We start from the raw sequence: 26,258 nt of genomic DNA on the forward strand, positions 1-26,258 counted from the left end.
GAATGTTGGGGCTCAACGGTACTCCTAAAATAAAGTGAAAATGGACACCAGGTCTTATCATGGCAGCTAGAATTCGCCCCGAGAACTGATGTGTGAAAAAAATACCAAACTCCACTCGTTTTTATTTATTTTTTTTTCAGGTTTTAAACAAATTCTAGTATTTTATGTTTATCAGTACTGTCATTTGTGAAAGCAAAAAAACTAATTTATACCTTTTCAAAAGCTATAATGTAAAGATGCAATAAGGTAGAGTTCCCTGTGGAGGCCACAGCTCAGGTTAGCCCCACCCATCTTCTCCATGGGCAATGTTAAAGGGGTTCTTCGAATAGATCATCAATGTGTGATTGGTGAGGGCCCGACACCCGGGGCCACCACCAATTAGAGGTTCATTTAAATGGGGCCAAGCTGTATTATGGGCACAGCTGGGGCCGGCCTTATGCAAAAATATTCTTTTGGCGCCCCACTCGATCATAAAAAAAAAAATGCCACATTAAAGAGTATAATGCCCTTTTTACTGCCCCCACACCATAACCACACAGTGACTGAATAATACCCCCATACTGTTACTGAATAATACCGCAACCATGAATAATACCCCCATACTGTTACTGAATAATACCCCCATACTGTTACTGAATAATACCCCCACACCATAACCACATAGTGACTGAATAATACCCCCATACTGTTACTGAATAATACCACCACACCATAACCACATAGTGACTGAATAATACCCCCATACTGTTACTGAATAATACCTCCACACCATAACCACATAGTGACTGAATAATACCCCCATACTGTTACTGAATAATACCCTAATACTGTTACTGAATAATACCCCCACACCATAACCACATAGTGACTGAATAATACCCCCATTCTATTACTGAATAATACCGCCACACCATAACCACATAGAGACTGAATAATACCCCCATACTGTTACTAAATAATACCACCACACCATTACCACATAGTGACTGAATAATACCCCCATACTGTTACTGAATAATACCGCCACACCATAACCACATAGTGACTGAATAATACCCCATACTGTTACTAAATAATACCCCCATACTGTTACTGAATAATACCTCCACACCATAACCACATAGTGACTGACTAATACCCCCATACTGTTACTGAATAATACCACCACACCATAACCACATAGTGACTGAATAATACCTCCATAATGTTACTGACTAATACCACCACACCATAACCACACAGTGACTGAATAATACCCCCATACTGTTACTGAATAATACCGCAACCATGAATAATACCCCCATACTGTTACTGAATAATACCCCCATACTGTTACTGAATAATACCCCCACACCATAACCACATAGTGACTGAATAATACCCCCATTCTATTACTGAATAATACCGCCACACCATAACCACATAGAGACTGAATAATACCCCCATACTGTTACTAAATAATACCACCACACCATTACCACATAGTGACTGAATAATACCCCCATACTGTTACTGAATAATACCGCCACACCATAACCACATAGTGACTGAATAATACCCCCATACTGTTACTGAATAATACTGCCACACCATAACCACATAGTGACTGACTAATACTCCCATACTGTTACTGAATGATACCTCCACACCATAACCACATAGTGACTGAATAATACCCCCATACTGTTACTAAATAATACCCCCATACTGTTACTGAATAATACCTCCACACCATAACCACATAGTGACTGACTAATACCCCCATACTGTTACTGAATAATACCACCACACCATAACCACATAGTGACTGAATAATACCTCCATAATGTTACTGACTAATACCACCACACCATAACCACATAGTGACTGACTAATACCCCCATACTGTTACTGAATAATACCACCACACCATAACCACATAGTGACTGAATAATACCCCCATACTGTTACTGAATAATACCTCCACACCATAACCAGTGACTGAATAATACCCCCATACTGTTACTAAATAATACCGCCACACCATAACCACATAGAGACTGAATAATACCCCCATACTGTTACTGAATAATACCGCCACACCATAACCACATAGTGACTGAATAATACCTCCATACTGTTACTGAATAATACCACCACACCATAACCACATAGTGACTGAATAATACCCCCATACTGGTACTAAATAATACCGCCACACCATAACCTCATAGTGACTGAATAATACCCCCATACTGTTACTAAATAATACCGCCACACCATAACCACATAGAGACTGAATAATACCCCCATACTGTTACTGAATAATACCTCCACACCATAACCACATAGTGACTGAATAATACCCCCATACTGTTACTAAATAATACCACCACACCATTACCACATAGTGACTGAATAATACCCCCATACTGTTACTGAATATTACCTCCACACCATAACCACATAGTGACTGAATAATACCCCCATACTGGTACTAAATAATACCGCCACACCATAACCACATAGTGACTGACTAATACTCCCATACTGTTACTGAATAATACCACCACACCATAACCAGTGACTGAATAATACTCCCATACTGTTACTGAATAATACCACCATACTGTTACTGAATAATACCCCCACACCATAACCACAAAGTGACTGAATAATACCCCCACACCATAACCACAAAGTGACTGAATAAACCACTATACAAAGGCCAATATTACCACCATATAGTGGTAGATGCCAGTTATACACAGGAGCTCTGCAGATGATATAAGTGATTACAGCACATTTATATCTAGTGACCCACAGGTGATGTCTTCTCTGATTAGAGTCGTTAACTTTCCCTTTTTTCCCTCCATCCAGCCCAGACCGCTGTGATGACTTATTCCAGCCACAACTCATCTCTGCAGAATGTGACACAGACATGTTGGTTTCTCGCTTTTCCAGCACCTCCACACCTATACCCCATCCTCTAAACAAACTCGTAATCTACAGTGCCCCAGATGGTAGTAATGATCCCTCAGTGCTTAACACAATAAAAGTGCCCCCTCAGTAACAGTGCCCCCAGAGTAATAATGCCCCCTCTGTGCCCCATGTCGATAGTACCACTGTGTCCCCTGTAGATAGCGGCACGCCCAGCCCCCTATAGATAGCACCACACACACAGCCCCCTCTAGTAGATAGCGCCACACAGCCGTCCCCCTGTAGATAGTGCCACACAACAACCCCCCCCCCCATTTTTTAAATAAACACTGCCCCCGCTTGTTAATAGTGCCACACCGCAGTCCCATCCAACCAAAAAAAAAACTTACCTAGCCACGTTTCCGTGACGGACGGAGCACACCACGTCCTCCAGACAGGACAAATACGTAGGCCAGCGTGATGCAGGGACTTATAGGCTGCAGGCCTAACATGGCCTGCAGCCTATACTATTCAATTGTATCTGCGTCCTGAGGACGCAGATAGAAGTGAATGTGGCAGTCGCTAGCACCAGGGGCCCCTCTGGTGCTAGTGACACCACCGGGCATGAGGGAATCAGTGCCGCCAGGCACATAAATGTTATGTCCCGGGCGGCGTCGGCGCCCTCATTCCGCGGGCCCGCGACACTGCTGGGCGCTTCAGAAACGCAAGGGGAGGGGAGCCAACACAGCGCCCCCTTCCTCTTGCTGGAGTGATGCGCGATCGCACAGGTCGCACACCCCAAAAGCCAGCCCTGGGCGCACCCACATGTAAACACATTGAAGGGGCCACATCACTCTAGAAATATGCATCATACGTCCGTTAAATAATTTAAAGGGCACTTCCTACCATTACGTTTCTACGTGGATGCCGATTGTGGTTGGGGTAGAGTTGCCCTTTGAGGAGGTATGTTCATTCGTTGAAGACGTTTTTGCAACTAAATCTGTTCCATGCATCTGAAGGGGATGGTCACAATTCCTTTAAGGGGATGGAGGGTATGAATGTCGGCGTGTGATTATTTGCCCTGGTCTATAGCACAGGTTTGCATATTAGTGGAAAAAAAATCCTGTATGCAAACGTACCTTTTTGTTTTTCACGCAAAAAACTTATCTACAGCCTACGTGTGCGGTTTACGGGGATTTTTTTTTTTTTTTTTGAAGGTTTCTTGAAATAACAGTGAGCGATCCTGTGCGGGGGAGGTTTTACTTTACACGGGATGACCACAAATGTTCGTGTAAGGGTCCCGCTAATATTAGAAACTAAAGTGAAAGTTTCCCTTTTTGAACATGTTGTTGTTTTTTTCTGGTTTTTTTTTTTTATCATTTAGCGATTACATCAGATACTTCCTACTAAAATGTTTAACCCCTTCCCTCTGCAACCAATTTTAGGTTTTTCATTTGTATTTTTTTCTCCCCGCCTTCCTAAAGCCATAACTTTTTTTTTAATTTTTCCGTCCATATAGCGGTATGAGGGCTTGTTTTTTTGCGGGACGAGTTGTGGTTTTTCATGGCACCATTTATTGTACCACATAAATGCATTGGAAACTAGAAAAATTATTTTGGGTTTGTTTTTTGGGTTTCGTTTTTACAACATTCAACCTCCAATAAAAACGACCTGTTACCTTTAGTCTACGGGTTGAAACGGTTACGGCGATACCAAATTCATATATATATTTTTTTTATGTTTTACTACTTTTACAAAAAAAAAAAAGGTTACAAATACAATTTCGTTTTGTTTCTCCATATTCTGAGAGCCATAACTTTTTTTATTTTTCTGTCGATTTAGCCGTGTGAGGGGCTATTTTTTGCGGGGTTTGCTAAATACCATTTTGGGGTACATGTGACTTCTTGATCAAAAAACAGCAATTCCGGTATTTTTATTTTTTTATTACAGCGTTCACCGTTTGGGTTAAATAACGTTATATTGTAATACTTCCGACTTTTACAGTCACGGCGATACCAGTTATGATGATTTTTTTATTTTTTTTATTTTTTCAATGGCAAAAATGGGAAACCGTTTTTTCAAATTTTTTTTTAATTTTTTTTTTAATTTTTCTTACATAAAAAAAGTTTAACTGATTATTAGGTTTTTTTTTATTAGTCCTCCTAGGGGACATGAACTAGCGATCATTGGGTTGCTTGCACTATATACTGCCCTATATACTGCCCTCTGGCAGGGCTTAATAAGAGCACAAAAATTGCTTTCATTAGGCCCCCAGGCGACCATAACATCCATCGGCACCCCGCAATCGTGTCGTGTCGGGGTGGCACGCGAAGGGCTGTCTGAGAGGGCCGCCCAACTCTAACAGCTTAAACGCCGCTACTGACCGCTAAGAGGTTAAATGGGCTTTATCAAAGTGATATTTTATTCCACTTCCCCTAGACCGGCAGTCATGTACATGTGACATTGCGTTAAGGGGTTAAGATATACAATCTAATTATCAGTGTAAAAAGATTTGAAATAAAAATAAAAACATTTTTTTTTTTGTTAACATTTGTTCTATTTACTACCACAAGGCGGAGACAGAACACATCTTAGTGAGGCTATATTGTATTTTGCAGTCCACACAATTTTTCACCTTGATTTTTTATTATTTATACCTGAATATAATGAGAAACCTTTATTTCAATAGATCAATAAGGCCATGTTCACATGTTCAGGATTTAGGCGTGGATTCCCCCACCTAAATCCTGACCGACTCCGCTAACATTCCTCCAGCAGGATATTACTGTGTGAACATGGCCGAAGACCCATTCAAAAAGCCAGCCCTAGGGGTATCACAGTAATGATTACTATACGCACCCAAAATTGTAGCCATAGCGGTTGTCACTTTTTAGGTTCAGGTCGTGCAGTATTTCATTTTTGTTCCCCCCCCCCCATAAATCAAAAGTACAATCAAAGATAAGAAACTTTTGTAATATATCGAATTACAGAAAAATGCCTCTTTCTCCACTTAACAGACTCCTCTCCTTCTCCCCATGGCCTCCTGCACTGATCACTTACTGATTTATTGCTGGAGAGGCAGAGAGACACAGACGCTGCTGCAGCTTCTTGTAAGTGTTCTATCTCACCCCAGTGCTGGATTCACAGCTACACTGCTCATTACTGCTGTATAATGTCCTCCATGCCGCTTCTATGTGTGTGATAGATAGAAGAATACTGCTCTCCTATCTCTATGTGGGCTGTGTATGGGAAACATGATAGCAGATAGTCTCCACCCACTATAAAACTCTCCAGTTAGGCCTCCATATTGGTTTTCTTTGGTTACAGTATGAAGGGTAGGTCTGCCACATCTCTTAAGCAACCTACTGTTCAGCCCACGAAATAATAGGGCTTGTATCTGGGCTACACTTAGGGCTGCCATCAGAAATTTATGGGCCCCATACGGTCAAGGCGTCTGGGGCCCTCCATTACCGGGGGGTGGTGGTGGTAACGGAAAGTGGTGAGAGGGCAGGGGTGAGACACAAACTGGCCGTGGCTCTGTGGAGGGGCAGGGCTGGGGCTGAGTGGAAAGTGGCAGGGGCGGAAGTGGGGTCAGTGGGGGGGGATACGCACCCTGACACGGGCTCTGAGGGAGGCCTAGGAGGAGACAATAGTTGTGCAGAGAGGCAACATAAATAAAATCTTGGTGAGTCTCCGCCGCCTCCTCACACGTCACATCCATGTCACCTGCGCGATTAGATTACAAAGTTAATTCAGACCTATAAATTAATACAGACCCTAGACTAGATCCCTTAATTCATTTTAAACCCCCCGACCAGACCCCTATATTAATTCAGACCCCAGACCAGACTTCTAAATTAATTTCCGACCCCAGAACGAATCCCTTCATTAATTCAGATCACTGACCAGAACCCTAAATAAATTCAGACCCCTAATTTAATATACCCCAGACCCCCCAAATTAATTCAGACCGCCAAACAAAGCCCTAAATTAATTTATACCTTAGACCAAAACCCCCCCAAAAAAATAATTCAGACCCTATACCAGACCTCTATGTACTTACCTCTTCCGAGTTTTCTTGCCTCCGCTACCGGCCAGGCATCTCTTCTCCTCGGGGAGCCTCACGATTCTGACGCTGGGGCTCTGCTTTATGAGCTCCTGACGTCATCACGTTGTGTGTGGCGGTGCATACAAGGCATCAGGACATTATATGCGCCGCCACTCAACTTCCTGACTTCAGGACCTTAGAAAGCAGGACCCTAGCGATAGTTTGGCGTAGAGAACGGGCCCTGCAATGCAATGGGGCAGGTTCCTTTCTCTAAACGAAATGCTGGGGACAATGGGCGGGCGGTGGCCGACGAGACACTTTTTTTGTGGTTGGCCCCATACGACCGTAACACTGGTACTGCCCTGATGGTGGCCCTAAAAACACTATCCCACAACCACCACTTTGTGGCAATATTGCAGTGAACCCATTTACAATTACAAGGTACGATGCAGTTTCATGTGAGCTTCTGGTTATGACGGTCCTAAGGCCTCATGTACACGGCCGTGATTTTCGGGTCAGACGGCCATCGAGTGTCACCCGCGGGCCGCATGCAAATAGCGGGCCGTGCACATGTCCGTTCCTTTTGCGGTCCCAGCTGCTTGGCCATGCATGGACCGTGGAAACCACGGTGGTGTGCATGGGCCCATTGAAATGAATGGGGCCGCAATTCACCTGCAGATTTGCGGGTAAATTGCGGCCGCAAAAATACGTTCGTGTGCATGGGGCCTTAATGTCCTAGCTTTTTAGGAGCATAGGGTGTCCCCGTTACTCTATGCCTAGATTCAAATGTAAACATTAACTACGTCTACGCCTCCTTGGATTTTGGGGTCTCAACATCTTCTAAGATCTACAAACCCAATGTTGCTGGGTCTCCTACAGCCTTGAATGTAAATCGCAGCAATGAGCTGGGGCCACAAGGGCAAAAACCGACTCTAAAATTAAATGCTCTATAGGGAATACATCAGCAGATGCCATTGCACACAGGTCAAACAGAATTCTTGTCCAGGGGGGCATTTAGGGCTCGCTATGTGTTAAGGAATAGGCCTATAGTGACCAATCAGAACCACGTGGTCACTGCCAAAGGAGTGACAACCATTACTACGTAGTGCATTGATGTATTTTCTATGGACTCCCTTCAAGTCAGTGCTATGGCATGTCAACGGTAATGAATGTCCTCGCCCAACCAATCCGTGAGCTAGGGGCCCTATATAAGCCACCTGTGCACTAGCCTCGAAATGCCTGCACGATTATGCTGACGAGACCACAGTGCTACCGGAGAAATCGTGTGGCCAATGGCCCCCACATGTGGTTGTGGCTTTGTCTGCATGCGGCAGAGGAACGTTGCAGCCTTATAGATGTTCATTTGCTTTCCTATCTAGTTGAGCTTTTCCTTGTCTCTGAGTTTGTACTTAAACTTGATCTATTATTGTGACCTGTTTTTGTCCCGGAAGACTCTCTTGGCTAATCCGCTGTACCATGCGCTCGGCGCTGCTACATCACTGTTGCCAAACCCTGGATTGCCTGACTACTCCGATGGATTTTCCACTGTACCGCATACTCGTCACTCGTCACTGTTGCTGAACCCTGGATTGCCTAACTACTCTCCGGTCTGCTGCTACTGTACTGCGAACCTGGCTCTGCTACGTCATTGTAACTGCACACTGGATTGCCTGACTACCCTTCGATCTAGTAATCCTGTACCGTGAACCAAGCTCTACTACATCACTACTACCGAACCCTGAACTGTTTGATTCTGCTACATCATATACCCGGTACGTGTCATAGACTTTTTTTTCTTTTTGCTTTTGCCCATAGCAACCGTATTTTCAACCTCCTTATTTTGTTCCAATTTCGGTGACGTTGTCCAGAGACTCAAGCACCGGGCTAGAAGCATCCTGGGGCCAGCCGAGTGTCTTCGACCAAAATTGAATTTTTGAAATGTAATCGTATTTTTATGGTACAAAGAAACAAAAATGTGAGACGTGAAGAGAACCAAACAACGAAAAACAATCGAGAAATTGGAAAAAAGATTAGATCCACTTTTTTTTTTAATGCCCTCCCAAAATATGGAACTTTCTTTTATAAAATTCTATTATGTAATCAAATAAAAAAATAATACGTTGGTTGGCGGTTGAGGTCGTCAGTTGTAGAAGTGACTGACGGGACAAAAAGGAAGAATTGTACAATACTTCAGATACGATGAATTAGGATGACAATTATTACTCTTACACAATCGGCCTGGCAGAGAATTACTAGATGAAATACAATCCTAAGGGCAGGGGCAAACGCAGGGTTTTTAAAGGGAGTTTCTAAACGTGTATTATTCAAACCAAGTTCTATTCGCCACGCTCCCGATACCGTCTGGTAGATATGTGCAAACCAAAACTCTGAGCATAAAAACCAATCGAGCCCTTTATAATACATGCTCTATTATAAAGGGCTAGGCTCTAGGATATGTGCTGATCACTACTGGTAGTGTAAAAACTAGCGTAGATAGTGCCACACTCTGTGCCCCCTGTAGATAGTGCCACACTCTGTGCCCCCTGTAGATAGTGCCACACTCTGTGCCCCCTGTAGATAGTGCCACACTCTGTGCCCCTGTAGATAGTGCCACACTCTGTGCCCCCTGTAGATAGTGCCACACTCTGTGCCCCCTGTAGATAGTGCCACACTCTGTGCCCCCTGTAGATAGTGCCACACTCTGTGCCCCCTGTAGATAGTGCCACACTCTGTGCCCCCTGTAGATAGTGCCACACTCCGTGCCCCCTGTAGATAGTGCCACACTCCGTGCCCCCTGTAAATAGTGCCACACACAGTGCCCCCTGTAGATAGTGCCACACTCCGTGCCCCCTGTAGATAGTGCCACACTCCGTGCCCCCTGTAGATAGTGCCACACTCCGTGCCCCCTGTAGATAGTGTCACACTCAGTGCCTCCTGTAGATAGTTTTACACACACACAACCTATGTAGATGGTGCCCCCTATGCAACACGCTTAAACAAGCACTCGCCTGTCCCTGTTCCCACGCCATCCTCTCCTCCAGCATTGCAGGTCTAGTCTTTTCTGACCAGGCCAGCTCCAGCGAAACAACACAGGCGACGTGGTGACGTCATTGCATCCCAAGAAGAGCACTGATTGTTCCCTTGCACGGATACAATTGAGTCCCATAGTATGTAAGGACCCTCCGGCAACTGGAAACCCTCCCTGTAGGGTGCCATACACGTAACGGTAGTGTCACACGTGGTTCTTGGCACAAGGTTTTACCCTGAATTGCCTCGATTTTGCAATAAAGTTTTTGGTTGCGCAGCTTGTACAGGTCAAGCACATTAGAACCATGTGCCTCACCTGCCGAAGCCGCGTGCCCAAAAATCACGATTCTTGGCTGTGCGGCACTCTACTGTTACTAGTTAGTTCAGCCTTCTAGATTTTTGATTTTCCCAACTTAGACATTTATGGTATATCCACAGGATATGCCATAAATATGTGGGTCCTGACCACTGTTCTGCCTCACGAGGCGGCGGCAATTTGCCGATTCCCGACGGGACTAGTGGAGAGGGGGCCTCGCATGCGTAAGGCTCTTTCCGTTCTGCTCAATTGTTTCCATAACTCCCATTGGACAATGTAATGTGCCACGCGCGTAGTCCCTGCCTGTAATCTGTGGGCAGTGACCGCCACACCAGGCGGCACAGGGGCCGAGTGGCTTGTGATTATAAGTCACAGCTATCGGCATTTAACCAAATTCAATTCAAGTTCTTGAGTAGTTGGGAACTGAAATTCTCACCCAGCACCTGCGAGCACAGTAGTGGGCATGCAGGGAACAATATTCGCATGACTTTTTCCACCCCACGGGAAAACATTGAGGTGCCACGATTTTACCACCATTGTTACGTGTCAAAGTCACCGTCTATACCCTAGTGTTCTACACTCTATAGGGCCTGCAGCAATTTGGCAAGTTCCCCTTTGCTACCCACAAACCACAAGGGCGCTACCAGGGATTTCCTGGAGAAGACACTGATCTATTGAAGATGATATAACAGAAGGGGATGGTGTTATATTAACGTGGTAGCTGTGGCTTACTGAACTTTCTGTTGCATAATCTCCCTTCTAAATCCCATATACTGCACAAAGATTTCATTTAATTGTGACCAGGGAGAGTGCCAGGACCCAGTACTACTACTAGTGGATTGGCACCAGGATCAAGTACTAGACTCAAAATGTAGATGAGGTCACCAGGATCCGGTACTAGATTGTGATTTGGTTGAAAGGAGCACCAGGATCAGGTGTCAGGTTATGTTTAAGAAGTTGGGGGGCATCAGGATGCGATACTAGATCTCCTAAACCAGTAAGAAAGCCCAGAAAGCTGAAGTCTTCAATTTGGATACAACAGTGACATCACTGAGTACTGGTGACATCACGCCTCCGAGAGAGAGATACAAGCCTTATGGAGATACAGGGTTTGGCATTCTTGCCTTGCCTTTGGGTCACTTGGACCCTAGTAGGGCTCTTTGTTGCTTATACCATGACCATCATTGAAGGCCATGCTCCAGCTTACTTGCTGTATATCAGGTAAGAAAGGTTAGAATTTATATCTATTATTATTATACTTGTTACATTTATATATTAAAACTTTAGAAAAAAAAAAAGTAGGTATAACAAACATTTTCCGGAAGGACTTGGCTTCTTTGATCATTTGGATTACATCTAAAGGCAAGCCTCGTTTTTCAGTAGAGGTGTCATTGTTTATCTTCTCTAACCTTATTTTTCTTCAGTATGTTCCTTAAAAAACCACCATAGACCGAAGACTTCTGCCGGCCAAATAGTCATCAGTCCAGCTTGTCGGAGAGTCTCTACTCATTTAGTGGGGGGATGGTGCCAAGTGTTGGGCTCTCCACTGATTCGCTGTTTTCAGTGGGGGAGAAGTAATATTTGTGTGTGTGTGTGGTCCCCGCAGCCGCAGAATAAGGTGCCTGAGATATCCATAGATTGGAATGACTGAGATCCTAGATCCATTTTCCGATGGGTTCTGGTGTTAATTTGTTCACCGTAATATATTTTGCTTTTCAGTGAAACCGGATCCTATTTCCCGGAGTCCGTTGTATTTACTGCAGTCTTCATGTTGTCGTCCGTTCTTGGTGAGTGAACACAAGCGCGGCCACCTCTCCGTTTTCCGTCTAGGAATGGGTCGGGGCCAGGGGATCCTTATTTAAAAATCCCGATTTACTGCAATACATTAGTATTTCAGTACATCATGCAAGCAAACCAATCGCAGGTTCAAGTCCCCTAGGACGAAAAAAAAAAAAATATTTTAAAGTTTGTGGTTTTTATTTCTTTTTTATTTGTAAAAGTTTTAAAAAATATATTTTTTCCGATTTTTCTTTTTTTTTTTTTTTTTGCATGACTATTATCGCGGCTTCCGTAAAAGTCCAAACTATTACAATAATGTTATTTACACATAAAAAAAATAAATAACGGCTGAATCACTGTTTTTTGGTCACTTGATCTCCCACAAAAATGAACTAAAAGTTTTTAAAAAGACTCATGTACCCCAAAAATGGTATCGATAAAAACGACCGCTCGTTCCACAAAAAAATAAGCCCTCCCAATGTTTAATCGACAAAAAAATAATAAAAAAATAATAAAGTTCGGGCTCAGATATTTTTACTTTTAACGATTTGGGTTTTTCCTTGTTAAAGTAGTAAAACAAAAAAACACAATATAAATTTGGTATCGTGGTATCGCTGTCATCGTATTGACCCGCAGAATAAAGTTAATATGTCATTTTTACCGCACGGTGAACGCCATAAAAACGAAACCCCCCAAAAAATTGAGGAATAGCTGCTTTTTTTACCCATTTCACCCCACAAAGATTTTTTTTTTTCCCAGTACAATAAATGGTGCCATTAAAAACTAAAACTTATCCCGCAAAAAAACAAGCCCTCATGGCTATATGGATGTAAAAATTAAAAAAAGTTATGGCTTTTGGAAGGTGGGGAGAAAAAAAGAAAAAAGGAAAAAAACAAAAACTAGCTGCGGAGGGAAGGGGTTGAGCAACAGCTGGAAAAAATAGTGGATGTCCCAGTCCTTGGTTCGTTGATGGACACTGAATGACATGTAATAGTTTCCCACTGACCCCGTGTGTCTTCTATTACAGGAGCTGTAACAATATATTTACAATACAAGTTCCTTCACATTCAGTCTGCGGCCATTGATATGTATTGTCCCGTTTCCCAGAAGGCATTACTTATAATGGGATTGTCCTCCTGTATAGGGACAGCCGTTGTTGCCGCTTTTCAGGTTTGTGAACCTATCCAAAATGGTTTTTATATTACATAATGTTTCCTTATCAGCGCCCACTTGCAGGGACATACATATAGGGTACTATAGCAAAACCCAGAATGGGGCCAAAATCCCACTAAGAACTCCACCAGGAGCTTTGCTATAGAGGGTGTAGTTTAATCCGGTACGTGAGGGGGCCCGAAGGCCCAACGGCACATGGTGGGTGGAGGGCAGTGTTACAGATTTTGATAAATGATATAATTCTGGCTGTATGCAGCCACCACTAGGGGGAGCTAACTGCATATGGATTTATACAGCTAGTATGGAACTCAAATGGAGCTGACTAAAGCTCTCTTGCACACGACCGAGTACCAATAGGGCCGTTTTTCACGGCATCCGAGTGGCACCCGATCGTTTTCACTGACCCATTCACTTTAGTGGCTGAATTGGGTCAGTGAAGACGGACCCGACCCTCCGATCTGTGCAAACATAGGACATGTACTATCTTTCCATGGATCACGGATGGGACTGAGGCAGCACACACGGTCGAGTGCATTAGAGCTATAAATCTGTATGCAGTGAGCTCCTCCTAGTGGTGGTTACAGGTAGCTATTATTACGGTGTCAGAGGAAGCAGTTTAGTGCCGAGTGGTTGTCCAGAATTAAAAAAACATAGCTTCTTTCTTCCAAAAACGGCACCACACCTGTCCATGGGTTGTGTCTGGTATTGCAGCTCAGCTCCATTTACTTCAATGTGAGCTGATCTGCAATACCAGACACAACCCATGGACAGGTGTGGCGCTGTTTTGGAAAGAAAGTGTGTGTGTGTGTTATACCTATTATATTTTTATTTTGCAGGTAGAACCTTTTCCTGTGATCCATAGGACCGGAGCCGTTGTGTCATTAGTATTAGGTGCTGTATACAACTTGTACCAATCAAAATACTTGTATCGGATGTCATTAAGCGATCCGTACCTGTGCCACATAAGAATGACTTTATCTGTGATGATGGCCGGCTCCCTTATCACCTGTATCCTTTATCAAAAACTCCTCTACCTAAAATTAAAAAATATATATTCATTTCATGCAGACATTTTATTTATATCTGTTTCTGGGAAAGCTGGGTGACAACAATGTTGACAACCTCTGTGATCAGTAATGTCAGCCTTGTTAAAGGGATATTCCCATCACGCAAAGTGATGGCATATCACTGTGTGATCAGTGAGGGGTCCTACAGCCTTGACCCCCACTGATCCATAGAATGACGGGGTCGCAGCGCTGCCTCTCCTTTTAACATTTCCCCCTGTGCAGCGGCAGTCCCAGCCATTGGCTGTGTGGTTATATGGTGTGCCTGGGGCATCAAATGTGACTACTTTTATTTATTTCAGTTCTTAGAAGGTGTTAAGACCAAGTATGTTGTTCTTCGCAGTAGTTCTATGTGATTTTAGTACTTTGCTGCCACCTAGCGGCCAAACTACATTAGTATTCTGTTGTCCATTATGTAGATAGATAGGACCTGTGGTCACATGATCGGGATGTGCAAGTTCTCAAGTAAGTGATATAGTGAAGATGCTGTGGTGGTGCCCCCTTGGCGACGGGGAGGTGTGGCCACTAATGTGGCAGGTGCCTTGAAGTTGAACATTACTATTTGTGGGTACGCCTTGCTCGCGTACCCACAAATAGTAGAGGAGCTGGGTCAAACTGGAATCGACAAAAGTGCTCTTGGTGGCAAATGCTGTTGGGTGTATGACTGTAGTGGAGGAAGGAGGTACATGTCAGTGGCCGGGTGGCAAGTGGTGACATAGCAGAGCGGAGCAGGCCAGACACATTGTGATGTGTCCGAGAGTCTGAAGTCGCAGCGGTGTAAGGAGCGCCACTTGAGAGACAGACTGACTTGAATGAAGCGGTGTTACGGTTCCCTGCAATGCAAGTGGCCAGAAGGGGTGCTGCAGAGTAAAAAGTGAGAAGGGGACACCACACCAAAGCAGCACTATGGCACCCTCAACCCCGGGATCGGTGAGGGTTCCCACTTTGTCATAGGAATAGCCCTTTAATTGTCACCCAGGTTTCCTGGAAAAGAATAAATCACAAATCTCTGCAAATTGTGCCGGAATCCGTTTTCGTGTGTTGTTCTGCGGCATGCGGAGGTACGTCCGTGTTACTTTTCCTTTACACGTCGTCCTTGCAGTTTTTCTTTTTAAAATAGCACTTCTATACCAGCTATGTAGAGGAAGCCATTGTGAGGAGGTAGGTCCGTTTTATTATTCTACACTATCAAATAAATGAATGCAGTATATATTTCTACCACTAGGTGGTGCTGTCTGCATATTGTACTACGCATGTCTAAATGAATGTGTTTTGCGATCTGTGTTGCTCCTAGATCTGTTCAGCCGTCGTGGATTTTTAGTGTGACACTCCACACCGAAAATCTGAAACCATTAACATGTAGCAGAAGAAAGTAGCGCAGCAATATCTGTGACAGTTTTTTGGTTTGTTTTGTTTACGCCTTGTCTGTATTTTACCCTTACTCTTTATAGCACAACGTGTGGTCAAGAGCGGTATTACAAGTAAAAATTGATCAATTGACCTTGGGCAGCCATGGATTACACCAACTGCCTAGAGGAGCGATACCGCTGGTACCCTGTTATACATAGAACACAATACAATTAAAGATTTTTGTTCCTATCCAGGCTAAACCATTAATGAGGCAAAGCTGAGCATCAATTAGCAAAACTTTATATATTTACCTGTTTAAATGTAAAGTTACGGAGCACTGAACATTACGTATTGTACCCTGCGACTATTCATTGCGCTACAGTCCTGTACATGGCTGAGAATAGCATGCTGGTAAATATACCGTAATATCTACTTATCCTATATAGATCTGTGATACATCGGCGGTGATATCTGAATGGCTCTCTGTGCTGACATTTATGCTGCACTATCTCACATACTACACCGATTTCCAGGTTTGTACATTAGATTGAAAATTATAAAATATACAGGTTATATGTCCAGTAAATTTTTTAAAAATAATTACATAGAGGCAGTATTATAGTAGTTATATTCTTATATATAGGAGCAGTATTATAGTAGTTATATTCTTGTATTAAGGAGCAGTATTATAGTAGTTATATTCTTGTATATAGGGGGCAGTATTATAGTAGTTATATTCTTGTATATAGGAGCAGTATTATAGTAGTTATATTCTTGTATATAGGGGGCAGTATTATAGTAGTCATATTCTTGTATATAGGGGGCAGTATTATAGTAGTTATATTCTTGTATATAGGGGCAGTATTATAGTAGTTATATTCTTGTATATAGGGGGCAGTATTATAGTAGTTATATTCTTGTATATAGAGGCAGTATTATAGTAGTTATATTCTTGTATATAGGAGGCAGTATTATAGTAGTTATATTCTTGTATATAGGAGCAGTATTATAGTAGTTATATTCTTGTATATAGGGGCAGTATTATAGTAGTTATATTCTTGTATATAGGGGAAGTATTATAGTAGTTATATTCTTGTATATATGCGGCAGTATTATAGTAGTTATATTCTTGTATATAGGGGGCAGTATTATAGTAGTTATATTCTTGTATATAGGAGCAGTATTATAGTAGTTATATTCTTGTATATAGGGGGCAGTATTATAGTAGTTATATTCTTGTATATAGGAGGCAGTATTATAGTAGTTATATTCTTGTATATAGGGGGCAGTATTATAGTAGTTATATTCTTGTATATAGGGGGCAATATTATAGTAGTTATATTCTTGTATATAGGAGGCAGTATTATAGTAGTTATATTCTTGTATATAGGGGGCAATATTATAGTAGTTATATTCTTGTATATAGGAGCAGTATTATAGTAGTTATATTCTTGTATATAGGAGGCAGTAGTATAGTAGTTATATTCTTGTATATAGGGGGCAGTATTATAGTAGTTATATTCTTGTATATAGGGGCAGTATTATAGTAGTTATATTCTTGTATATAGGGGCAGTATTATAGTAGTTATATTCTTGTATATTGGGGCAGTATTATAGTAGTTATATTCTTGTATATAGGGAGCAGTATTATAGTTATATTCTTGTATATAGGAGCAGTATTATAGTAGTTATATTCTTGTATATAGGAGGCAGTATTATAGTAGTTATATTCTTGTATATAGGCAGCAGTATTATAGTAGTTATATTCTTGTATATAGGAGGCAGTATTATAGTAGTTATATTCTTGTATATAGGAGCAGTATTATAGTAGTTATATTCTTGTATATAGGAGGCAGTATTACAGTAGTTATATTCTTGTATATAGGGAGCAGTATTATAGTTATATTCTTGTATATAGGAGCAGTATTATAGTAGTTATATTCTTGTATATAGGAGGCAGTATTATAGTAGTTATATTCTTGTATATAGGCAGCAGTATTATAGTAGTTATATTCTTGTATATAGGAGGCAGTATTATAGTAGTTATATTCTTGTATATAGGAGCAGTATTATAGTAGTTATATTCCTGTATATAGGGGCAGTATTATAGTAGTTATATTCTTGTATATAGGAGCAGTATTATAGTAGTTATATTCTTGAATATAGTGGCAGTATTATAGTAGTTATATTCTTGTATATAGGGGGGGAAGTATTATAGTAGAATATATTCTTGTATATAGGGGCAGTATTATAGTAGTTATATTCTTGTATATAGGAGCAGTATTATAGTAGTTATATTCTTGTATATAGGGAGCAGTATTATAGTAGTTATATTCTTGTATATAGGGGGCAGTATTATAGTAGTTATATTCTTGTATATAGGGGGCAGTATTATAGTAGTTATATTCTTGTATATAGGGGGCAGTATTATAGTAGTTATATTCTTGTATATTGGGGCAGTATTATAGTAGTTATATTCTTGTATATAGGGAGCAGTATTATAGTTATATTCTTGTATATAGGAGCAGTATTATAGTAGTTATATTCTTGTATATATGCGGCAGTATTATAGTAGTTATATTCTTGTATATAGGGGCAGTATTATAGTAGTTATATTCTTGTATATAGGGAGCAGTATTATAGTTATATTCTTGTATATAGGGGGGGAAGTATTATAGTAGAATATATTCTTGTATATAGGGGCAGTATTATAGTAGTTATATTCTTGTATATAGGAGCATTATTATAGTAGAATATATTCTTGTATATAGGGGCAGTATTATAGTAGATATATTCTTGTATATAGGAGCAGTATTATAGTAGATATATTCTTGTATATAGGGGGCAGTATTATAGTAGATATATTCTTGTATATAGGAGCAGTAGTATAGTAGATGTATTCTTGTATATAGGGGCAGTATTATAGTAGTTATAGTCTTGTATATAGGGGCAGTATTATAGTAGTTATATTCTTGTATATAGGGGGCAGTATTATAGTAGTTATATTCTTGTATATAGGGGGCAGTATTATAGTAGTTATATTCTTGTATATAGGAGCAGTATTATAGTGGTTATATTCTTGTATATAGGGGGCAGTATTATAGTAGTTATATTCTTGTATATAGGAGCAGTATTATAGTAGTTATATTCTTGTATATAGGGGCAGTATTATAGTAGATATATTCTTGTATATAGGAGCAGTATTATAGTAGTTATATTCTTGTATATATGCGGCAGTATTATAGTGGTTATATTCTTGTATATAGGAGGCAGTATTATAGTAGTTATGTTCTTGTATATAGGGGGCAGTATTATAGTAGTTATATTCTTGTATATAGGGGGCAGTATTATAGTAGTTATATTCTTGTATATAGGGGGCAGTATTCTAGTAGTTATATTCTTGTATATAGGAGCAGTATTATAGTAGTTATATTCTTGTATATAGGGGGCAGTATTATAGTAGTTATATTCTTGTATATAGGGGGCAGTATTATAGTAGTTATATTCTTGTATATAGGAGGCAGTATTATAGTAGTTATATTCTTGTATATAGGAGGCAGTATTATAGTAGTTATATTCTTGTATACAGGGGGCAGTATTATAGTAGTTATATTCTTGTATATAGGAGGCAGTATTATAGTAGTTATATTCTTGTATATAGGAGCAGTATTATAGTAGTTATATTCTTGTATATAGGGGCAGTATTATAGTAGTTATATTCTTGTATATAGGGGAAGTATTATAGTAGTTATATTCTTGTATATATGCGGCAGTATTATAGTAGTTATATTCTTGTATATAGGGGGCAGTATTATAGTAGTTATATTCTTGTATATAGGAGCAGTATTATAGTAGTTATATTCTTGTATATAGGGGGCAGTATTATAGTAGTTATATTCTTGTATATAGGAGGCAGTATTATAGTAGTTATATTCTTGTATATAGGGGGCAGTATTATAGTAGTTATATTCTTGTATATAGGACAGTATTATAGTAGTTATATTCTTGTATATAGGGGCAGTATTATAGTAGTTATATTCTTGTATATAGGAGGCAGTATTATAGTAGTTATATTCTTGTATATAGGAGGCAGTATTATAGTAGTTATATTCTTGTATATAGGGGGCAATATTATAGTAGTTATATTCTTGTATATAGGAGGCAGTATTATAGTAGTTATATTCTTGTATATAGGAGCAGTATTATAGTAGTTATATTCTTGTATATAGGAGCAGTATTATAGTAGTTATATTCTTGTATATAGGAGGCAGTAGTATAGTAGTTATATTCTTGTATATAGGGGGCAGTATTATAGTAGTTATATTCTTGTATATAGGGGCAGTATTATAGTAGTTATATTCTTGTATATAGGGGCAGTATTATAGTAGTTATATTCTTGTATATTAGGGCAGTATTATAGTAGTTATATTCTTGTATATAGGGAGCAGTATTATAGTTATATTCTTGTATATAGGAGCAGTATTATAGTAGTTATATTCTTGTATATAGGAGGCAGTATTATAGTAGTTATATTCTTGTATATAGGCAGCAGTATTATAGTAGCTATATTCTTGTATATAGGAGGCAGTATTATAGTAGTTATATTCTTGTATATAGGAGCAGTATTATAGTAGTTATATTCTTGTATATAGGAGGCAGTATTACAGTAGTTATATTCTTGTATATAGGGAGCAGTATTATAGTTATATTCTTGTATATAGGAGCAGTATTATAGTAGTTATATTCTTGTATATAGGAGGCAGTATTATAGTAGTTATATTCTTGTATATAGGAGCAGTATTATAGTAGTTATATTCTTGTATATAGGAGGCAGTATTACAGTAGTTATATTCTTGTATATAGGGGGCAGTATTATAGTAGTTATATTCCTGTATATAGGGGCAGTATTATAGTAGTTATATTCTTGTATATAGGAGCAGTATTATAGTAGTTATATTCTTGAATATAGTGGCAGTATTATAGTAGTTATATTCTTGTATATAGGGGGAGAAGTATTATAGTAGAATATATTCTTGTATATAGGGGCAGTATTATAGTAGTTATATTCTTGTATATAGGGGGCAGTATTATAGTAGTTATATTCTTGTATATAGGGGGCAGTATTATAGTAGTTATATTCTTGTATATAGGGGGCAGTATTATAGTAGTTATATTCTTGTATATTGGGGCAGTATTATAGTAGTTATATTCTTGTATATAGGGAGCAGTATTATAGTTATATTCTTGTATATAGGAGCAGTATTATAGTAGTTATATTCTTGTATATATGCGGCAGTATTATAGTAGTTATATTCTTGTATATAGGGGCAGTATTATAGTAGTTATATTCTTGTATATAGGGGCAGTATTATAGTAGTTATATTCTTGTATATAGGGGCAGTATTATAGTAGTTATATTCTTGTATATAGGGAGCAGTATTATAGTTATATTCTTGTATATAGGGGGGGAAGTATTATAGTAGAATATATTCTTGTATATAGGGGCAGTATTATAGTAGATATATTGTATATAGGAGCAGTATTATAGTAGATATATTCTTGTATATAGGGGGCAGTATTATAGTAGATATATTCTTGTATATAGGAGCAGTAGTATAGTAGATATATTCTTGTATATAGGGGCAGTATTATAGTAGTTATAGTCTTGTATATAGGGGCAGTATTATAGTAGTTATATTCTTGTATATAGGGGGCAGTATTATAGTAGTTATATTCTTGTATATAGGGGGCAGTATTATAGTAGTTATATTCTTGTATATAGGAGCAGTATTATAGTGGTTATATTCTTGTATATAGGGGGCAGTATTATAGTAGTTATATTCTTGTATATAGGAGCAGTATTATAGTAGTTATATTCTTGTATATAGGGGCAGTATTATAGTAGATATATTCTTGTATATAGGAGCAGTATTATAGTAGTTATATTCTTGTATATATGCGGCAGTATTATAGTGGTTATATTCTTGTATATAGGAGGCAGTATTATAGTAGTTATGTTCTTGTATATAGGGAGCAGTATTATAGTAGTTATATTCTTGTATATAGGGGCAGTAGTATAGTAGTTATATTCTTGTATATAGGGGCAGTATATTAGTAGTTATATTCTTGTATATAGGGGCAGTATTATAGTAGTTATATTCTTGTATATAGGAGCAGTATTATAGTAGTTATATTCTTGTATATAGGAGCAGTATTATAGTAGTTATATTCTTGTATATAGGGGCAGTATTATAGTAGTTATATTCTTGTATATAGGGAGCAGTATTATTGTAGTTATATTCTTGTATATAGGAGCAGTATTATAGTAGTTATATTCCTGTATGTAGGAGCAGTATTATAGTAGTTATATTCTTGTATATAGGGCCAGTATTATAGTAGTTATATTCTTGTATATATGGGCAGTATTATAGTAGTTATATACTTGTATATGGGGAGCAGTATTATAGTAGTTATATTCTTGTATATAGGGGGCAGTATTATAGTAGTTATATTCTTGTATATAGAGGGCAGTATTATAGTAGTTATATTCTTGTATATAGGAGCAGTACTAGAGTAGTTATATTCTTGTATATAGGGGGCAGTAATATAGTGGTTATATTCTTGTATATAAGGGGCAGTATTATAGTAGTTATATTCTTGTATATAGGGGTAGTATTATAGTAGTTATATTCTTGTATATAGGGGGCAGTAATATAGTGGTTATATTCTTGTATATAGAGGGCAGTATTATAGTAGTTATATTCTTGTATATAGGGGGCAGTAATATAGTGGTTATATTCTTGTATATAAGGGGCAGTATTATAGTAGTTATATTCTTGTATATAGGGGCAGTATTATAGTAGTTATATTCTTGTATATAGGGGGCAGTAATATAGTGGTTATATTCTTGTATATAGAGGGCAGTATTATAGTAGTTATATTCTTGTATATAGGAGCAGTACTAGAGTAGTTATATTCTTGTATATAGGAGCAGTATTATAGTAGTTATATTCTTGTATATAGGGGCAGTATTATAGCAGTTATATTCTTGTATATAGGGGGCAGTATTATAGTAGTTATATTCTTGTATATAGGGGGCAGTAATATAGTGGTTATATTCTTGTATATAAGGGGCAGTATTATAGTAGTTATATTCTTGTATATAGGAGCAGTATTATAGTAGTTATATTCTTGTATATAGGGGGCAGTATTATCATTGTTATATTCTTGTATATAAGGGGCAGTATTATAGTAGTTATATTCTTGTATATATGCGGCAGTATTATGATAGGGCTAATGTAGCACAGCTTTTATACTAGAAGACAGTATAACTTTCCTTTCCTGAGATGGATGTGACATTTTGTGCTGAACTAGTATGAACTCTATTCTTAATACGCTTTTATTGTTGATACGTTTACAACATGGCTGCCTCCTCCATGTCACTGTATAGAACTAGACCCAGTGCTGCAGTGCACAGTATTTTATTTCCGTTTGTATAATAATGTTGTGTAGATTCGGTCTTGTGTATAATGTGTCCTTTCCCTTCTCGATGCAGCATCTGTGTATAAAATGGCGGTGCGACAAAGGTGATTTTATATCCACGAGGAAGAAGATTCACAGTGCAACAAAAATTTCCATCATCCAGCAGTGTGTATAAGAGAGAAGAGCACACTGGTTCTCTGAGACTGTATCACACATGATCGGCTTAGATACACCCGCTCAAGTAGACTTGGTCCAGGGAAATAAATAAATAATTTATAATAAAGTGATAACTTAAAAACAATATGAACTTTTCATGCTGGGGAATGTAGCTAAACTAGGACAAGAATTATGCAAAACACCACAGCCATTCTGGTCAGTGGGTGCCCATATAGGGCCTCCCTTTTTTAGGGGCTCTTCGCTTTGGCTAATAGAGGGGGTCCCAACTTATTATCTCTGCTATTCCTCTTTTTTAAGAGAGATTTGTAAGATCTCTGATTTCTATCAGTAAATGGAGACAATAATTGCTTTACCATGTGCAGCTATTACCTGAATATTTAATGGTTTGGAGCTGCCACTAGGGGGAGCTGTCTGCATGTTAATTTATACTTTTAGTATTGAGTTCAATGGGAAATGCATAAACAGAATGAGGCGTTTCTTGTGTCTCCAAGGAAAATCGGCACATGTAACTGGACTCTGTACATCTGAATAATCATACTGTACTCGGGACACAGATACAATTGAATACTATGGCAGAGCAGGAAACCGCTCCCAGCTCTGCCATTCACTCCTCTTAGAGCGGAATCCCCAGCCAGAGCGTTGCCGACGCTCTGGCCGGGGATTCCGCGCCTAGAGGGAGCCCCTGACGTCCCTGTCCATATATGGACAATGACGTCAGGGGCTCCTTCTGGAGCGGCATCCCCGGCCAGAGGGTTACCGTCACTCTTGCCGGGTATTATGCTCCTAGAGGGAGCCCCTGATGTCCCTGTCCATATATTGACAATGATGTTGGGGGCTCTTCCAGGCGAGGAATCCCCAGCCAGAGCATGCCTACGCTCTGGCTAGTGATTCCTCTGTTAGAGGGAGCCCCAATGGCGCTATATACACGGAGGGGGGTGTGGCATTATCTACAGAGGGCACTGTGGCATTATCTACAGGGGCACTGGCATTATCTACAGGGGGCACTGTGGCACTATACAGGGAGCAGTGTCTAGCACCATCTACAAGGGGCACAGAGTGTGGCACTATCTACGCTGGTATTTACGCTACCAGTAGTGGTCAGCACAGAACACCTAGCCCTAGTGATAAAATGAGACATCCCCTGCCTGTAAACAACCAAATAACCAGAGAAATACCGGCCACCCTAGTAGTTGTCAGCCAAACAAGTGCAGACATTTTTGTTCATGTATTTGCATGGAGAAATTCTGGAAAGAAAGCCACGCCCACTAGCCACACCCACCAGATTCACCATGCCCTACTAGCCACACCCACCAGATTCACCATGCCCCACTAGCCACACCTACCAGATAACCCACCCCCTCAAGACACACCCACCAAAGAGGCCACTCCCTAGGTTTTCCTAGAAAAAATGTAAATGTTGGCAACTATGTAGATACAGGGATAAATCTGACAGGAAAAATATGCTGAAACTATGCGAAAATAAATATACAACATAATACTGTATGAACGTTGCACCAAATCTCCGTCATAAAAGTTAATGACCAAAATGAAGCTGAATAGGCTCATCCAGAAGTCCGCAGGCGTAAGAGGCGACTAATTTACTAAAAGGCACACGCCGCCGCCTTCTGTTCGTGCACCAGAAAGGGAACTCCATGCCAGATCCGAACTGGCATCGATTTCTTGTATAATTTACGGGCTGCCAGCTTCCGCTAAGCCTTGCCCACTTCTTGACAAAGTGGCATAAATGCATCAAAAGGCGATTTTTTTAAAAATGTATTTATTTTTTTTTTGTCTTCTCAAATTGCGACTTCTGATGCATTTTGCTATTTTTCTATGCCAAAAAAGTTTTGATAAATTTCCCCGTAAGGCTATGGGCACAAAGGGGCAGATTAGCTGTGGATTTTCCGTAACGGAATTATTTATGGAAAATCGTCTTTGTATTACAGTAGCAGTCAAGTGAATGATCCTTTAACTAATCTCATCCACACGCTGTGGAAAAAATCCGGCATAAATTGACCTTTGGTGCATTTTTTTTATAGTTAAACATTAGTCGCTGTCTTTCCCCATTAAAATCATTGGGGGGTTAGAAGCCGCAACAAGCGAATGTTGCAGTTTAAAAGCTGTGAAACCTCCTCAAAAATCTCATATCTAAAAACACTCTCCTATTTATAGACAATTTTATTAAATGTACTTACCTTCCTGGTGTTGCCGTAGTAATGGCTCCTTTTTACCCCGGCTGTTCTCCGTTTTAGCCTGGCCTCGTGGTATGACGTTTCATCCATGTGACTGCTGCAGCCAATCACAGGCTGTAGCGGTCATATGGGCTGCAGTGTCATAACATGAGGCCGGGCTGCACGGAGACCAGAGGGATGCGTCGCCATGGCAACGTCCGTGAGGTAAGTATTGTTTTGTTTTTTTTCCTGCTCTCCTTTCCAACTACAATCTGGTGCGGATATGCTGCATACTTTTCAGCCTATTCGACCTGTGTGAACACACCCGTAATCACTTTTTTTTAAAGGGGTTGTCCGGACAAATTTTTTTTTATTGATGGCCTATCCTTAGATCGGTGGGGGTCTGACTCCCCACCCCGCCGATCAGCCTACTGTACGGGCCACGGCATTCATCGCTGCGGCCTCTTCGGTGTTTACCAGGCAGAACACCTTACACATCAATAGCGGCAGTGCCTGGGATTCCAACTGCATCCCCAGACACCGCTGCTCCGGATGTGTACGGCACTGTGCCTGTAAACTGTGACAAGGCCAAGGTGGCTAACGCCGTGGCTCCAATCAATCAGCTGATCAGTGGGGGTGTCGGGAGTCAAACCCCCACCGATCAGATATTGACGATATCCTAAGGATAGGCCATCAATAAAAAAATGTCTTGACAACCCCTTTAATTCACTGATTTAGTCTTGAATTTTAGAGAATTGACTAGAACGATCACA

At 40.0% G+C, this 26,258-nt stretch overlaps 1 protein-coding gene across 1 annotated transcript in view; it reads left to right on the forward strand.

Moving 5' to 3' along the window:
• The window catches only part of LOC142665030 (uncharacterized), a gene marked incomplete at its 5' end in the record, with an annotated part of 29,595 nt that extends 16,421 nt beyond the window's left edge, over window positions 1–13,174 (forward strand). Inside the window, 2 exons of the mRNA XM_075844565.1 lie at window positions 12,009–12,076; window positions 13,096–13,174. Of these exons, the coding sequence (XP_075700680.1) occupies window positions 12,009–12,076; window positions 13,096–13,104 (77 nt within the window). The remainder of the gene's footprint in view (window positions 1–12,008; window positions 12,077–13,095) is intronic.
• Window positions 13,175–26,258: the final 13,084 nt, after the last annotated feature.

The sequence above is a fragment of the Rhinoderma darwinii genome, chromosome 12, assembly GCF_050947455.1.
Source record: "Rhinoderma darwinii isolate aRhiDar2 chromosome 12, aRhiDar2.hap1, whole genome shotgun sequence".
In the NCBI taxonomy this organism is placed as follows: Eukaryota; Metazoa; Chordata; class Amphibia; order Anura; family Rhinodermatidae; genus Rhinoderma; species Rhinoderma darwinii.